At 36.9% G+C, this 18,237-nt stretch overlaps 1 protein-coding gene across 5 annotated transcripts in view; it reads left to right on the top strand.

Annotated features, from left to right (window-relative positions):
• LOC129764492 (kinesin-like protein KIF13A) overlaps positions 1 to 18,237 on the top strand; it is a 94,042-nt gene that overhangs the window by 71,524 nt on the left and 4,281 nt on the right. For 3 of the 5 annotated variants that reach the window (XM_055763611.1, XM_055763610.1, XM_055763607.1), the window contains exons 7-14: positions 174 to 221; positions 534 to 621; positions 686 to 781; positions 1,097 to 1,159; positions 1,310 to 1,759; positions 11,674 to 12,084; positions 12,153 to 12,286; positions 12,351 to 12,531. In XM_055763611.1, coding sequence (XP_055619586.1) covers positions 174 to 221; positions 534 to 621; positions 686 to 781; positions 1,097 to 1,159; positions 1,310 to 1,759; positions 11,674 to 12,084; positions 12,153 to 12,286; positions 12,351 to 12,531 — 1,471 coding nt within the window. The remainder of the gene's footprint in view (positions 1 to 173; positions 222 to 533; positions 622 to 685; positions 782 to 1,096; positions 1,160 to 1,309; positions 1,760 to 11,673; positions 12,085 to 12,152; positions 12,287 to 12,350; positions 12,532 to 18,237) is intronic. The other 2 variants (XM_055763612.1, XM_055763613.1) reach the window with 2 other exon arrangements.

Raw genomic sequence — 18,237 nt, 5'->3', positions numbered from 1 at the left:
TCGTTGTTATGTGCATATGCTTTAACACTTTGAAAATTTATCTCTCTATTTATACATTATCTGCACGCTGCTAAAAACAATCCAAAAAACAAATTGACAAACAAAAATCAAATTCAAAAATCACCATCCTCCCAAAAAAATACTATTAAAACCAATCACGCTCAAAACCAAAGGTCGTTAGAGATACCCGGGAGCATACCGGCCTCACCACGTCGATGACCGTAAGTATAGTAGATGTTGCTTACCAAGAACTCACACTTTCTCTTCAATTCACATCACTTCGATTGCGTTCTGCGATTTTTGGTTATTTCACTTCTGTGGACTCTCATTTGTACGCTTTGCTTCTGTTTGCGCTAATCGTTTCTCTTACGGATGGATGAAAACATGTGTCGTGGTCGAAATACCTGATTTTTTACTTAGCTTTGAGAGAGGATCAATTAGTTCGATAAGTTCATTCAAACATTCAATTAGACGAATCAAACGACAGTACGATGTGTGTTGTTCATTTATCGTTTTATCGCAATATTTTGCAGATGAGATTCTTCGATGCTTCGCTAGAATCCCTGCTAAACATTGGCCGATCGGAGTCATTCGCTGATTTGAAAATGGGATTGAATGCAGGTAAATGTTTGTCACTCTTATTTTCCTCAAATCGAGTTTCACTCACTTTCGTGATTGCTTCCAGCACAAGGCACCCGAGAAACGACAACGAATCGGCAAAAGTCGAAGACTGGTGGCAGCTCTAATGGCGATGATTCCAGTAACTCTTCCTACGGCGTAGGTAAGTCCCGGTTTAGCTGAGACACTTCGTAGAGACAACTAGTTCGTCCCTGTGTCTAGGTGCTTATGAGAAACAACTAGTCTAACACCAAATGTGAATCCAGTAAAACGATCAGTATGACAAATCATATCCAATGATATATACGTGCACATATTTACAGCCTACACACATTTAACTAATCATGAAAGAGACAGGAAATATACAATGAATATTGATGTTCCAAGACTCGATCCTTATGAATAATGATACGCCCATCATCTTGTATTCTTTCTTTCTCTTTTCTCTCTATTCCACTCACACTTTCACGGAATGCAGCTCGACCCACATTCCTAAATCTTAACATAAACTTGAACTCCCTGCGATTACAGCCAACTAAGCGTACGTAGAGAGCGTGTCCATCATTGTTGTATCGTAGATTGATGTTGTACTTTTTTTTCGTTTGTAATTGTTTTCTGTTACATTTCTACCGCCACTCAGACTCAGACACCAATTTTTGGCTAATCATTTTGTTTCCCATGTTTCCAACAGCATCACCTGCGGCGAGTAAACTCGCCCAGCGAATGACCACCCTGCACGAGGAACCCCTCATCAAGCAGATATGCTACGAAGAGGAGGGTGAGGATCGATTCAGTGAACCCGAGTACGCAGACTACGACTTCTACGAACCATCGAAGAAGCCCAATCTGTCCAAGATGAAGTCTTCGTACACGGTGGAATCGTTCATAGACATCGACAAGCGGCCGCACCAGGATTTGGGTGGCAAATATGGGTCTGCAGCAGCGGGGGCTGGGAAGAACAAATTCCCCACCGGAGGGGGAAACACCGGTGGAATGTTGAGAAGCCAAAATATTGCCGCCGGAACGCCCAGCATGAGCTCGTCCACCTCGAGTGGATACGGGTCCCAGGCCGTTTCCTGTAGTAATCTGACGAATGATGATACCTATTCCATCCGGTCGCTCAGCGTCGGGGAGACTCCCGGTTAGTATTTATGTAATTAATTATTTTCACAGTAACAATATCGGCCATTGAGTAACTTTGCATACTTGAAAAAAAAACTAAAAACTAAAAAAACTAGACGACTTTTTGAAAAGGACCTAAATTTTATCTTTGATTTTTTACAAAAAATTCTAACTCAAAAACTATAAGACCTACAACATTTTGATCAAACAGTAAAATTTAGGGAATTGTTAAATTTTTAGTAAACGTATCAAACAAATTTAAAACAAAAAATGCACCGGAAAAAATATTTCGAAAATTAGAGTCAATTATCTCAATTTTTTTTTTAATTTGGAAAAAAATATAAATATCGCGTACAATAATGAACAAGACATCCATACATTGGAAGATGGGAATTTTTGCAGAGGAAGAGTCCAACAACAACTTTTTCATGTTTTCTTTTGAAAAAATACAATTGTGTCGTCTAGTTCCAAAACCGGCCAACTCCTCAAATTTTAGAAATTCATTTTTTCGGTTTTTTATACCTTACATACATTGTTCCACTTATTGACAATGAGAAGTTGATCAATTCCCTATGAAACACGCGTTTGAAAATCGAGATTTGTTGTAAAGCCGGCCAAATCCGTTCGCCAGTGAGTTTCAAAACTCCCCACACAATGGTTCCTCAGAAATTCTAGGTGGCATCAAATAGAAAAATGAATGAAGATGTCTGGAAATTTGGTGTACGGGGGTTTTCGAAGGTGCGGAATCTATTTTTGAGTCATTTTGTTTATGAACTCTAAAGCAAGGGCTGGGCGAGAGGGTAAAATTTGAAATTTTCGGAAAAAAATACGTGTGGGGTGTCTAAATATATGTTTTCAAACTTCCTGAAAACGTTTTCAATATTCTTTTTTTTCAAAACCCAAAAGGGGGTGCAGGCGGAGGGGATATAATTTAGAAAAATTCGAAAAACACGTGTGGGGTATCAACATATTTATGGCATTTTTCCGCAAAGAGGTCAGAAGTGGCCAGAAGTCATAAAGGGAAAGTGTAGAGGGGACCTTAAGGAAGACATTTTGTTATAACAAACTTTGGAGGTATTTGGAGAGTTTTTTGTAGGTCTACTTTTGTATAAATTCATTGTAAAAAATGAACTTAGCTTCGAACACTCATTTCACAGCTTCAAAAATTTTTAAACTAAAAACGGAATACAAAATCGAAATCAGCATAAAATTTTCTATCCAGGACACCATCACATTATTTTTTAACGTATATGTAGCACTTATGCAAAATTTGAAAAACATGCGTGTTTATCGCTACACTGGTTCGCTGCATCAAACACTACGTTGCCACGTCGGTATCGCAACGGAAATCGTCACGGACACTGTTGCCATATGTGATACTAGTTGCATTGAAGGTTATAGAGCAAAACTAGACCATTCATTCGATCATTGTTGTTCATATTTCTATTTAATGCCACCTAGAATTTCTGAGGGACCACTGTGCGCCATCTCCATATCCGCTAGGGGGTGCTGCAATTCCAGATCAAAAAGTCATTGTCAGACGACTACCGAAGTAACCCGATTGGTTCAGAATAAATTTCAACGCAAGCTTCAACGTTGGGTTCGGGTCACCGAGATCTGACGGCAGAACTGCTCCAAATGTCTGGAACTGAAGGAGAGAGTAAAAACAGCTAAGACTGAAAAAGAAAAGATCCACATCATGACTGAAAGCAGGCTACACAAGAAACGAGCTTCAGAATTGTTTTCTCTTGTGAAGGAGAAGAGGGCGGATTTAATCACTTTGAGCAAAGTACGTAGAATAGAAGGTAGTCTCCTCCCTGCTTTGTTCAAGTAGTGGTAGGCAAAGAAAAAAAGCAAAAAATTGTAATAAACCATCGATTGAACTCATATAAATTCGAACATTTTTGAATTTTTTTAAATTGTAACAAAAGAACTGTCTCAAAATATGTTTCCAGGGGATGAAACAACAGTTTACTTAATCATTTTAAAATTAAAAACAGTGAAATTATCGCACCTGTATTATAAAAAAACGCAAAAAACGATGAACAAATGTGTGGAGAGGTTATATCGAAGCAGTGTCGTTCCCGCAATTTGATAATATGATGAAAGATGAACACTGCTGATTTTTTTGTCTTTCATTGAAGCATCCATCATGAATCATCGCGACGCTTTCATTGGTCTCAGTTTGGAGTGTTCAGCCGTAGTGGGGCCACTTAAGGGACCAAATTGGCGTTTCTGGAAAACGAGAAAAACATTTCCTCCATCCCGGATCATCTTCTGAAGTGATTGCAAATAAATATTTTGCACTTTCGCAAGAAGTGAATGTATAAATTTGGAATTTCGTGTGAAACCATTGAAACGGAACGTTTTGGAAGATCCAAGAAGCGAATGCATGGAACAGCTGAAAACATCTCCGATTAGTTTATCTCATCACAATTTATATAAAACACACTTACCTCCAGTACGAAGACGTCTTCTTTGCTGATTATAGGTTAAAACAGTATCCCCAAAAGAATCCGGCGAAAAATGAAGCGAACAAACAAATATGTTTCGCGTATCGAACGAGCTTTTGTATTCGAAAAAGTTTAACCATTTTCGTCTCAACAATTTGTTGGTCGGAAAATGGTGGAAAGTTATCCGACTTTCTTCAAAATTTTTCTGCTCCGGCATCGCGGGACGTTGCACTTCGACATATTGCTGGAGTAAACAAACACTGTTCAGTATGAAATCGATAAAAAATCACATCAAACCTTACCTGCAGCAGTGAAAATGCGGTACACTATCGTGATTATCGTCGGCTCGACCTACGATTTGGTCACTTTTTACGATTTTTTAAACTTTTCAAAACAAGAAATATTGCAAAAACTTCCGAACATTGAACAAATTGAGGATTGTTTATTACTATCTTCTGTGTGTGCGCGCTCCGTGTGTATACACAGGTAATATCACTTACCTTCTATTCTACGTACTTTGCACTTTGAGCATTGACTTGTTCTTCTTCTTTTTTGGGTTTAAGAGGCTTTAAACATTGCAGTTCATTCGCCAATAGTTGAGCTTTGAATGTCAAAAGAATGCTCTGCCGAAGATTCCGGATGAAACTGTATACCACAGTAGGCAGCTGTACCTATATAATTTTACGATTGTTCAGGGGTCTAGCAAGGACGCATTGGCAAAAAATAATGTGTTTATTTACACCTGGGCAGAGCACTTCAGCATTATTCCATAGACTACAAAATACCGATTTCACCAAAATTACTGTCCTCTGATGTGTGGCTGACAGCTGTAGAGGGTAAAATAAAAATACTACAATGATGTTTATTAGTGATGAAACGGATAGTGGTTTGGCGGGATATGAGTAAATCCAAAAGAAATCGACAAATGACAAAACATGAGTATTTTTGATTCGAATGAAAGTGTGTATTCCGTTTGGGTTAGAGGAAATATGAGTTTTCCACAGCAATTGGGAATTTTTTGACTCAAGCGTAACTTTTGAAAAGGGCGTATCGATTTGAGAAAGAGAATCTTTGATAATTTATATCTCAAAAACTATTAGTTGTACCGAAATAGTGTCTTAGAAAGAGTTATAGAGTATTGATGGTTGAATATGAAAAAATGTACACTGAGAAAACAAATAGTACTCTTTTTTTATTTACAAAATAAAAATTCAATTTGCAATATCCAAAATACATATTTTTATTTTTTTTTATTTTTTCATACAAAATAGAAGTCATGTACGACTCATATTTTTTGAGATATAAATTATCAAAGATTTCTCTTACTCAAATCGATACTCCCTTTTCAAAAGTTACGCTTGAATCAAAAAATGAACCATGATGATATATTTGGAAAAGATGTTGGAAATTATAAGCGAATTCATAAAATCTCATGAACATGATGGTATAACACGACAAACATATTTAAAGGGCCTATTTACTATTAAAAAGACAATAAATTAGAAATATTTTTTTAAATATCTCGAGAATGGCTACATTTAGAAGGAGATTGATAATAACCTTTTTTGTTTTAAATAACATCAGGATTCATAATTCGTGATTAAAAATGACTGCTCACATACAAAAACTCGAAGTTTCGAAAATTCCTAAAAATTCGATGTTCCACAAAGTTCGTCAAAAATAGTTTTACCATCTTGGACCCTGTTGGTGTTGTGCCAACGGAATAACTTTCGCTTTGGTAAAAAGTCTCTAAGGGAATTGTGCTCATTTGGAAATTAAACTACTAAAAAATGAGCACTACTAGTTTTAAGGTTTTATTCGCTTTGTAAATTTCACTTGGGATATGTATCACTCATGGCATCTAAAACTTGAATGAGGAAAAATACTGCATCGCAAACTATGCGCTCGTATTTCAATTGCGCAGTATTTGCGCCCACCAATCAGCATCGCTCCTGTAGTTGTGTTGGTTGTCTCTCGCTAGTTCCGTTGTTCTCATTCTGCCCACGCGAGGTTGTTGGATGTTACATGTTAGAACATGTTCTTCAAGCGTGCTCCTTATTTGCATCGGAAAATTACTGGAATGTTTTACTCTCACATTTGCTAATTTATTACTATATCCGTTCGCTATCGCGAACAGGCCCATTTTTTAAATTTTCTACATGACTTCTATTTTATATGAAAAAATTGAAAAAAAATATAAAAAAATACATATTTTCTGATATCGCAAATTAAAATTTTATTTTGTAAATAAAAAAAGAGCACTAATTTTTCTTCTCAGTGTATATTTTTTTTCAAATTAAGTCAACAATACTCTATAACTCTTCCTAAGACACTATTTCGGTACGATTCATATTTTTTGAGATATAAATTATCAAAGATTTCTCTTACTCAAATCGTTACGCCCTTTTCAAAAGTTACGCTTGAATCAAAAAAGGAACCATGATGATGTATTTGGAAAAGTTATTAGAAATTATAAGCAAATTAAAATAAAAGGGACTATTTACTATAAAAAAATAAATTAGAAATATTTTTTTTAAATATTTCGAGAATGGGTCACATCGAGAATAAATCACATCAGGATTCATAATTTGTGGCTAAAAATGATTGCTAACATACAAAAATTCGTAGTTTCGAAAATTCCTAAAAATTCGATGTTCTTCAAAGTTCGTCAAAAATAGTTTTACCATCTTGGGCCCATTTTTTTAATATTCTGCATGACTTCTATTTTGTATGAAAAAATTTAAAAAAAATAAAAAATATGAATTTTTATTTTGTAAATAAAAAAAAAGAGTACTAATTTTTTTCCTCAGTGTGCATTTTTTCATATTCAACCATCAATACTCTATAACTATTTCTAAGACACTATTTCGGTACGACTCATAGTTTTTGGGATATAAATTATCAAAGATTTCTCTTACTAAAATCCTTACTAAAATTGCTGAGAAAAACTCATTTCCTCCAACCCAAACGAAATACACACATTCATTGGAATCAAAAATACAAATTTTTAAAATCTGCATTTTTAGAACGATTTCATTTGGAATTGCTGATATCGGATAACGGATATCCGGCCAGCTTCGAGGCTTCGGTGGCCGGATATTCGGTTCCTTATAAGCTAATACAAAATTAAAAGAAACGAAAGACGTACATAAGGCAAATAAAGCGTTAAATTTTAGAGAGAAATAAACACATTTTTAAATGAGAAGTATGAACTAATATTGTTTTTTTTTTATTCAGAATAAATATCCAATTTAAAATAGTATATCAAGTTTTCCACAAGGAATCTGGAACAGGTTTTTTTTCTGATAATGGTTTTTTTCCATAGTATCGAGATTTTGGTAAGTGTATTGGAATGATTCTAATACTCGGTATAAGAATAAGAATTACGTGTTCTAAGAACAGCAATCAATTATTTTTATTGGGATAAAAAAGACTTAGAACTGTTTTCAGGGATGGTAATCTTACTTCACTACAGATCGAAATTTTTATGAACGTCAACACATTGTTTGACTAATATGACGACCTAACAACTGTTATGCTTGATGGAGTAGTGTGTTGGGCTTTTATATATTCGAGGTAATCTTGCTATGCGTATCCAAGAGCTGCCGCATCAAAAAAGTATCTGGACGAAGACGATACCGCACAAAGAGCGAACTCACTTCGGTGTTCTGCTGGAAATTCATCATTCATTCATCATAATTTACCACTGGTTAATTTTGAATACTGTTATAAAGTTAATTCTGTTATGAGTTGGTAATAATTAATATTCAATATATAATAAAATTATAACACATTAATAACATAATAACATTTCTGACATGACAGTAATCACAACTTCTTTACGTGTGAATGATGTTTATATGCTTGTTGTGTTATGATTAATCTTAAGGTAATATTTTTTTTTCTAATATTCGGTATCCGGTATCCGATCGAATAGCAAATATTGGCCGGATACCGGATATTCGTTTCATCTCTAATGTTTATGCTACAATACTGAATGACGTGGTGCGCACCTAATCAAACGAAAACGGTGGATTTCTTACAAAAAACCTCTTGACATTAACTCCTGAGAGAGAAGGAATCAGGGGAAAAAAGAGGGACGAAGAAGGACATCAGGGAAAAATGTGTGAGCCCACACGAATTAACGGCGAATTCATGACGAATTACATTCTAGCTTGATGCTACAGAGTCGTCTTTCCTGTATAATTTTAATTTTTGGAGATGGCCCGTTTTTCAAATAGGCGACACAATTAATCCTTATTTTTATATAGCGGTATAATTACGCGATCTGCCTCATCTCGTTGAGAAGAGAAATTTTGCGAGTGCGCGCCGATGAAGGGGTAATCTTTTCTTACGCGGTTCTCTCAAAATTATGCGACTTTTACGCGGCTCTCTAGAAGTTATACGATTTTTTTGCGCGCACGCATCAATCGCGTAAAAAAGGAATTCAGTGTATTCGGAGAAGTCTGAGATAATATTGAAACATGAACTTTTGTTAAAGACGTCGATTTTCTATCTCTTATAGCTTTTGAAATATATGGCATTTTTGCATTGAGACTCCTGAAAAATTAATTTTTTACTAATTTACTAAACTAATTTACATATCAAGCTATTCGAATCACCCTCTTATGCATTAAACTGTCAAATGTTAAAAATAATAAACAAAAACAGATATTGCTCTCTCGGTAGTCATTCGGATGATATTTCGTGCGCATCGTATTATATTTTCCGTGAATTTTAATTTTTTTGACCCGATATCTTTGACAAATCATCAGTTTGATTCTCCCTCTCCTACCTTCGATTTCGCCTCCCAATTCTGGTGTTCAAACTCATTGTCTCCGTTGTCTCCGCTCCCCGTATCAAGGTCTATTCAGAAGATGCACCTTGAACTGGCCTAATCGTTGTTTTCCACAGTAAAAGCCAAATGACAAAGGGCTCTTTGTTATTCTGAACTGAAATGCGAGCTGTTGTAGCTGATCGGAAGCACGCAGGCCAGATTTTCATCGACAAGCACTATACGTTAGAGTGTCGTGTTTACATACTTTCCAATGACATAAAAAATTCGGGGACGATATCCGAAGCGGGTCTGACTTGCGAAACTATAGCTAGTGAAGGAATTGATAAAGGCTGATTTAGACGATGCCAGTCAGCGCTCTAGTTGAAATATCCAGTGAACAGAGCACAGACACTCTGTTCAAGTTACTTGTACCAGTATCGAACAAGTAATTGGCCTCTAACTTGAACAGAGTGTCTGTTCTCTATTCACTGGATACTTCAACTAGAGCGCTGACTTGCATCGTCTAAATCAGTCTTAAGTTCATACGACTTCTCTCGAGGATTGTTAAAATCCTGGACTATCGCTAACCTGGTTAAGTCTCCCACGATATTAAAAAAGAAATTTACGCTGTCCGAGTCATTTTCGCTGGTTTCGCTCGCGTCATGGTGGACAAACTGAGGCTATCCAGTGGGATGGTCAGTGTTCCAAATCTTTCTTTAACGAAAGAAAGCGAGAAATATTCACATAAATGGATTTTTAATTTTGCATGGAAAGTTTGTCCCGACTCCGTTCCCGTGAGCAAAATTTTTCGAGATATACCACAAGATAGATACGATCTTGATTTCGAGTTTTCGATGGTAGAATTCTCTCTTGTTCACCTTTCGTGAAACAATTCTGCTTCAGGATTGGATAGAATTAAGTTTTTTATTAGTACCTAAGTTGAGATTTCTATGCCAAATAACACACCTTGAATGTACTCTAAGTGGCAAGCTCGAAAATACGCGTGACCACAGTGCAGGTCGGAAGAAATTTCATTCACGAAAAATCCCCGGACAGGGCGAGAATCGACCCCGAATTCCCGGCATGCTAATGTGTGACGCTTATAACTCGGACACGGGAACACTACTGTTGCACGGAGCATCGCTTGTTGATTTTTTTTCAAGCAGTACTAGTCGTAGCTATTCAAAAACCCGGAAAATCCGCGTCTGATTCCAATTTGTTTCGCCCAATAGCGATACTGTCTTGCACACGGAAATTGTTAGAGAAAATGACTTTGTATCGTCCTGGTAGATGGGTTGAAACAAATGACCTACTCTCAGATACACAATATGTATTCCGTCTGCCATCTCTATAGAACAATATGTTATATAACCTGCTATGTGAGTTGAATTTTTTCATGGAGATTCTGCAGTAATTCAGGTTTTCAGCATGGGACTTTCCCAGATCTCATGTTTCCCCTTTTGTACATCTTGCAACATGATGGAGTTATGACTGTTGTATGTCCAAAATAATCCGACCAGCAAGAATACTTACGAATTGCACAGTTTTTTAACCTGGCCTGAACTTTGGCCTGAGGATTGAGTTCTCTACGGAGAAATCAAAGATGGTCGTTTTTTCTAGGAAGCATAGACTGATCATAGGACTTCAATCCGAGTTTCAACTAAACCGATAACTCATCCCATGTCATTTAAGTATCTTGGGGTTTACTTCGACTCCAAACATACTTGGAGGGTCCATATTGAGTGTCTGAGTAAAAAATATCAACAAAGAATAAACATTCCCCGTACTATTACCGGTACCAGGTGAATAGCCCATCCAGAAGCTCTTATAATGTTGTACTGAAAAACTATTCTCTTAGTGATGGAATATGGTAGTTTCTGTTAAAATATGTCACCCTACTAACCTTGAGACGTTCCCGAATAATTGGTTTCCCATCCTATTAACCAAGAATATAATAAAATTTAAATATAAATAAAATAAAATATAATATAATAAATATAATATAATATAATATAATATAATATAATAATATAATAATATAATAATAAGTGAAAATATAAATGCAGAATGCACATGAAAATAAAATTAATAATTTGGCTGCTTCAAATATATGTAACTGAACCTGTAAAAATAAACGATTCATATAAAAAAGGCAAATCGGAAGAAGAGCACTCCTATAAGAAAAGAGTTTTTCTAACTACAACTGGTATTGGTATATAGGCTATTCATATAATTTCTTTCAGAATTTTAAAAAATGCGGTTTTAAAAAAAAATATTTCTAATTTTAAATAAATTGTTCAGTGTTTCAGCGTTGCTCTATAATTCGTAATTGATTCGATATTTTTCAATGAAAATTCAAACAATTTCATCGATCTTTCTTTGACCAAGATTTTGTACGTCTTACATTTTGTAATAATTTGAGAAAAAAGCACTTTTCAAAAAGTCGTCTAGTTTGCAAATAGATATGCCAAATTGCAAAGTTGAGCATTCATTATCAAACACTTATTTCAATACAATATAAGTTCCAACTGCCGTTTTCATGTGTTCTCTATTGTTACGCCTCACATTTTTACCAAATCTGATGCGAACGAAGGCATCGGTTGAATTGATTGAAATGAAAGATAAATTTATTCACAGATTTTACGATATCTTTAGTAATATTGATTATAATTTAAAAATCTATATCGGCCCCTTCCGTTCCAGAAACAATGTCACCGTCCAACCAGAGAAACGACCACATCCTTGCCAATGCGGACAGCTTCAATGCAAGCGTCATCAGTACCGAATTCCCGAAACGAGTCAATCCCTTCCTCAAGGACATCTCCAATTTCGATGAGCTCAACGGAAACCAGGAGAGCGACGAGGATCAGATTTACAATAATAACAACAACGATAGCAACGACACGGAACATAACGAACCAGCGGTAATGTCCGAATCCACGGAACTCATCGATCATGAAATGGATGAAGGTATCGACGAAGAGGAGCAACCGGTGGTGGAGCAGCATAATGCTGAAGATATTTCGCGAACGAGCAATGTGGCGGTAGTGCATCATCATGATGACTCTGTTGATCAAGAAAACAACAGCTCCAAGTTGCTGCATGATTCGGACGGTGGGCAGAGCTTGCGTAGAGTAGCGCGCGGATGCGATCTAATTCACGATGTTCGATTTTCGTTTCAGTCATGGAGAGTAGCTTCTCTACGCCGAGCAAGCACGAGAACATTCCAGAGTGGGCCGTGGTTGGCGAATCTGTGCAGATCCGACCGTACAACACGAGTGGTGTAATAGCGTTCATTGGTGGTACGCATTTTCAGGTAGGTTTTGTGTTTCAAGAAGCTTGAGGGCAGTTTGAGCTAATTGCGTTTGTGTATTGGTCAGGGTGGAACCTGGATTGGAGTGGAACTTGACACACCGACCGGCAAGAACGACGGCACCGTGCAAGGAATACAGTACTTCAACTGTAAACCCAAACACGGAATCTTTGTGCGGGCGGATAAACTTATTCTGGACAAACGCGGACGAGCGATGCGCGAACTGAAGAGGGCAGAAAAGCTGAAGGGTAAGTGGGATGATTCTCTCAATGCACAAAAGTCTGCCAATTCAGATACAGGAAAGTAACCGCATATGAAAAACGACCAAAGGTTATCGAAATATCGAGTCATATGTTTTATTAGAACGATTGATCAATCACATTTACTGCCCAAATGTGCATGGTTGACGGAACCACTAACACCACTCAGTGATGGAAACGCTTTTTTATATTTATATATTATTGTTTTTGACTGTAATATTAACAATCAAAAGTTTGCCGGAAGGGTTTCATGATTTTTGTTATCACAATCCTTTCACATATAACGTCGAACCACAATCGTGGCGAATAGACTGTACCAGAACGTACAACATCGAACATCACTCGTGATGTATCGATGAGAAATGATTATATGTAATGTAAAATACACATGCTCAGCAGAATAGCGTGTGTATTTTACATTATATATAATGCTTGTGTTTGGGCCATGCTGTTGGAAATTAAATTGTACGGTAAGGGGTTAATACAATTGAAAAACACAGTTGACATTTACGTCAATCATCTACATTTTGGCAGTTTATGAAGGGAAAGTAATATCGATTAGACGCTCACCACGACCTTCACATAGCCTTTCACACTTCTTCTTCAATTTTTTTAATTGCGAAGAATAAACATCAGAGTCGTTTGTACGGGGAATGTATTAGCTGACCAAGATTGAGATCCTAGAAATCACTTACTGAACTATCTGTGTCGTCCCTAGATTTCACCCAGTCAGCTCCGTTTTTCGAACTGCTATGGTTCCTGATCGACGGTACCGATATTTATTAATGGTGACAATAATACTGCCGTACTACGCATAGTAGTCCCATGTTACTTTTTGACAATTTTAACTTTTCCTCATAAAACGATGTTTTTATCCCTAGTCTTCCAGAAAACCACAAAAAGACTTATTGTTTGTTCCCAGCTTTTCGATAAACAACATCAAGCTCAATTGTCACATGCTGATATTCTATACATAACTGTCCCTTCATGTATTTTTTATAGATCCATAATAAATAAATCGGTTCAAGTGCAAGAATTTTATGTCCTCCTTTCAGCAGGGCTAATGCAGTCTTTTTTGGTTTCAAAGAACGAATTTATTCTCAAACAAATGAAGAAAAAAGTTTAACAGAACACTTGTTCATCTTGTTTGCGAATGACTAATAACAATGAGGTTTATATTCTGCAAACGTGTTGCGGATCACCCCTCCTTTTGAAAACAATGTTTTATGCATAATGTGTATTGCCAAACTGCAATGCTTAAAACTTCCGGTAGACAAATATGCTAGAAAACATTGGTTGCATTTTTCTCAGTTGCCGATTTTGAACATGTGACAACTATGCGTAGAACGGCAGAATAGGTAAATGGTAAATGCTTACTGCATCAGAAGTGGATGGGGGAGACCAGGTCAATCACAGGGGTTTTCTCTCCATTGTTTGCCATTTGAGATGGTGGAGCCAAGATTATTGACTAGCTCAATCGCCACCAATACTCCACAGTTTGATTCGCTCAATACTCAAAGGGGATCATGCACGTTCATGTCTCCATTTGAAATAAATAGAAGGATGTTTAGGAACATCTGTTCGATCTCTTGCATCTTCTAAACCGCATGATTGTGAAATCTAGGAGGAATGTTCAAGCTAAAGGCGGTACCATTTAAAGGAAACATGATTTTAACACTTAAAATTCGGAAACTCGAGGTTATCGAGTACCCTTTAAAATGTTGTTCGTATTTTATAGATTAAACTACAGTCATTTTTTCAAAATTTCAAAAAGTACTTTTTGACACATTAAATCGAATGCAGCACTAGCTCTATTGAAAGAACGTAAACATACATTTAACGGGCTGTTGAACTCATAAAAGATTCTATGATGTCCGACATACAGCAAATAACGCTCACGAAGAAGACGACAAGGTACATACAACTGAATATTACAGTAACGACGGGCAATCGAGATTTCCTTGCCCTTTGATTGTGTACACATCGTTAAGACTGCCGGTACCACACCGAACAAATCCCAGGACTGCGAACAATTCAGTGGTGACAGCATTTATATGTTCGTTGAATCTAAATCGCTCATTGTCGATGATCGCTCCGATGTCGCCGAATGATTTGACGCGTTCCATAGTTTCTGTTTCCAGGGTTTCTGACGATTGAAGTAGTCTTCCAAAGCTTCGAGAAAGTACTTTTGCGAAACGATTTGTTGGAAATCGTTGACAACGGCTATTTCAAAGATTTGGTGCATTCATTCAGGAACGACGGAGGAATATTATCAATCCCGATTGTCAACTTTTCCCAAGGTAGACGAAACTGAATGCCGTGTGATGACAAGCAGCGTAACATTCGAATCAAAATCAGAGCAGTTCCGGGCGCTGTTGGGCAAAAATTTTGGCGAATTAGTACTAATGTATTTAAAAAAAAAAACAAGTTGGTTTACGTCCAAACCAGTCAACGTACTCAAATCTGCCTTATTCAAGCCGAGCGGGCTGCGAGTCATTCTATTACAAGCTGTAATGAATAATTAGGATTATCTAGGTATTGATAGTGCCCTCTAATTGGCTTCAATCATCGATATATCCCAGATTTTGAGACTTGATTTCAGGCATGATGTAGATAACCTACATGACTCAAGCCTGACGAATTCAGTTCAAGGTCTAAATCTTATTAAGAGATTGGCCTTTTCATTACCTTCTATACCGCAGTGACTAGGTACCCAGTATAGTTTAACATCCTTAGTAGCAGCTAGTTGCTTTGAAAATACGTTCCCAAACTAGCTTTGACTGACATGTGTATGCTTTTAATGCATTAAGAGCTAGGGCTTTGGAGGATGCATTGGGCATTGCTCCAGTTGTAGATAAGCATGCCAGACGTTGTAGTTTATCGAGCTTTTTTTGAGCTGATATTTGCGTAGTTTACCGAGTATATCCAGTGAATCATTCTCGGTCAAATCCCCACTTTTCCCCAAATATACTGATACAATATCGACTCTCCTCTCAGTCACTTCGCTTCAACTAGCACTATTTTGGCATTCGCCGTCAACATGATTTGACTTGACTAGACAATGAATTTACGAGCGTTGAGAGCGAGAATGGCTGATGAATTATTCTAGTCAATGATTATTCGAATTGACGTGACTAATGAATACAAATATACGTCAAAAAAAAAAATAAGTAAAACGAAAACTTGATTTCTGATGCAAAAAAGTAGTTACACCATTAATGGACGGTTTACTGTCTACCCACCGTGAACTCAAACCAACGAACTTAGACAGTTATCAGGTATGCTGTAAAGGTCCTTGCGTTAGTATTAGTAAACAGCGTGCAGTTTGGGAGAAATTCTAAACAAAATTTTAGTTCACTTTGTCTCCGAGTTCATTTTTGTGAAAAAAACATACAGAAAAACGGGTATATAACAACAAAATTCACCAATTTGTCAGTGTTTTTGAACACAACAGTGCAGGCTTTTTTATATTTGTGAGTAATTTTCGTGTAAGATACAAAAAATCTAGCTCACCTGTAGTATATGTCAAACCAAGTTGAACTCAAACATCGATACATGTATGCGTGATCGCAAATTGCAAACTCCAGTTGATCGTTCCAATTGAGTTTTTGGTCAAGCATATATAAATATTTGGTTCGTTTTGAAGGCTTCAATTATGCACCTCCCAATCTTAGATATGAAGTCTTATACTTTATTCTTCTAGTAAATGAAATCAAGACTGTTTTTAAAGGACTAACACTAAGTTCTTACAAGTTGCACCGTTTGAGTGTGTAGTTAAAAGTTGTTTGCATTCTATTAGAAATAGTATACACTGGATATTTTACGCGATTTTTTTCACCGAATTTTTTACGTGATTAACAAAGGTTGGGTCGTTTCCTTGGTTTACAAATGTCAGTATCGTTAGACATAAAATATTCCAGCAAACATTCACTTCTAACATTGATGTCGCTACTACCCCAGACCGAATGGTGGGTATTGGCGTTACATCCTATGAGGAACTGTTTGTTATTTCATTTACAGTGTTGGATCAGTCCAGCAACTTCAAATGGAGGAACTTCAACGTTGTCTTCCTGGGAAATAAGGTGAAACGAGGATGATAACGATTTTTTCTCGGGTCGTTATGACCTCCAATTGTATTGCCACGATGTCTCTTTTAATGAATTCTATGATGGGTGAATACCTGATGTTGTCCCGTATATGAATTGCTGCTCTAGGTGCCGTTTGTGTGCTATCATAAAGAAGATTATATGTTTGTGTAGTAATTCGTCGAATCCTGAAATTATTGAACTCTCGAATAAGACACATCCAGAGATTCGTGAGTGAACCTTCTGCATAGAGCACAGCTTGCTTCCTTGGCGTGATGAAGGTTCACCTGAGTAAACTCTAATTTGTCCAGCATTTTGTTCGTCTCCGTTCTTCAGGGAGAACCCTGAACTCTGCCGGAACCCGACAAGCTTGTTAGGATTGTTCATATAAGTCTCACGAGTCGCACGGTAAAGAAGGTCAGCTATATCAGTCAGCTTAATTCAGCAAGGGCTGAAAGTACTGTGGAGGGCGCACTGGTACACAGGCTTCGTTATCGACAGACTATTTAATTAAATCCCCCGACCATACATACCTCGACATGGGTCGTGTAACACCTTGGCTTATGGGTTTATCCCAGTGTCTTAGAATATCAACAAATATTCACGAGAAACGAATATGATTTTGTTCCAGTGTAAATGACTTTTTTTCAGCTTGAAACACACTGCCCTCATTATTTTGATGACAATAACAAACGAGTTCATTTTGTTCATATCGCTGTTGCATGAGCAAATTTGCTATAATGAATGAATGCGACATTGAGTGGGGTTCATAACTTCGCTGTTATTTATACTTTGGATATCAAAAGCAACAAATTGATATTCATCACATCCGAAACGATATTCGTTCTGGCAGTGAATTTAAGTAAATAAATTTTATTTGGCGAGACGGTAGCAACGGCATATGCAGAATGGATACAACGAGTGGTTTTAGCTACCGTCAAGTCATTTGCGACATCGGGAATTTCATAAGGTATTTCCGATTACGGCATCCGGCAACTGCAAAACCCAACCGCACACAGCAGCCTCAGGTTAGAAGTTAACAACAGCTGATATTCATTTGGCTGAAATGAAATTCAGTTCTGACGTTTCCGATAATCAAAATGAAAATGACACTGGGTGGAAAAAATAAACATCAAAACATATTGAAGGACAAAAGTTCATTTGCTCATATTCAATGGTTGCCTGGATCTGTCAATTTAATTTTCGTTTGGAATATATAGGTTTTCGATGCAACCTAGCCCGAAAATCTATGCATTTGATCTTAGCGAAGATGATTTTTTCCAACACTGGTTTATCCATTACTTTTATTGCGTAATAGAGTTTTGGACCCACTGCTCTGGTTCTCAATAGATTCAGGTTCTTTTTCGGACATGCTACTTCAGAGACCCATCATTCCCAGTCGGAGATTTTCAACCTGAGTGACCTGTTTCTGTTTTCACTGTTTGTACTGTTTACTGTCAACGTAAACATTGCGATTTGGGGCACTCCATTTAATAAATAAAGAGATATAGAGCCTCTTTTCGCATGGGAAATGAAGCCCTTTGACGATGAAATTCAAGCTCTGTTCATTGATTCGATCTATGTCAGACAGTTTTAATTGTCAACGAAA

This window comes from Toxorhynchites rutilus, chromosome 2 (genome assembly GCF_029784135.1).
Source record: "Toxorhynchites rutilus septentrionalis strain SRP chromosome 2, ASM2978413v1, whole genome shotgun sequence".
In the NCBI taxonomy this organism is placed as follows: Eukaryota; Metazoa; Arthropoda; class Insecta; order Diptera; family Culicidae; genus Toxorhynchites; species Toxorhynchites rutilus.
Note: the sequence above shows the minus strand (reverse complement) of the source record. Positions and strands in the feature narration are given on the sequence as shown.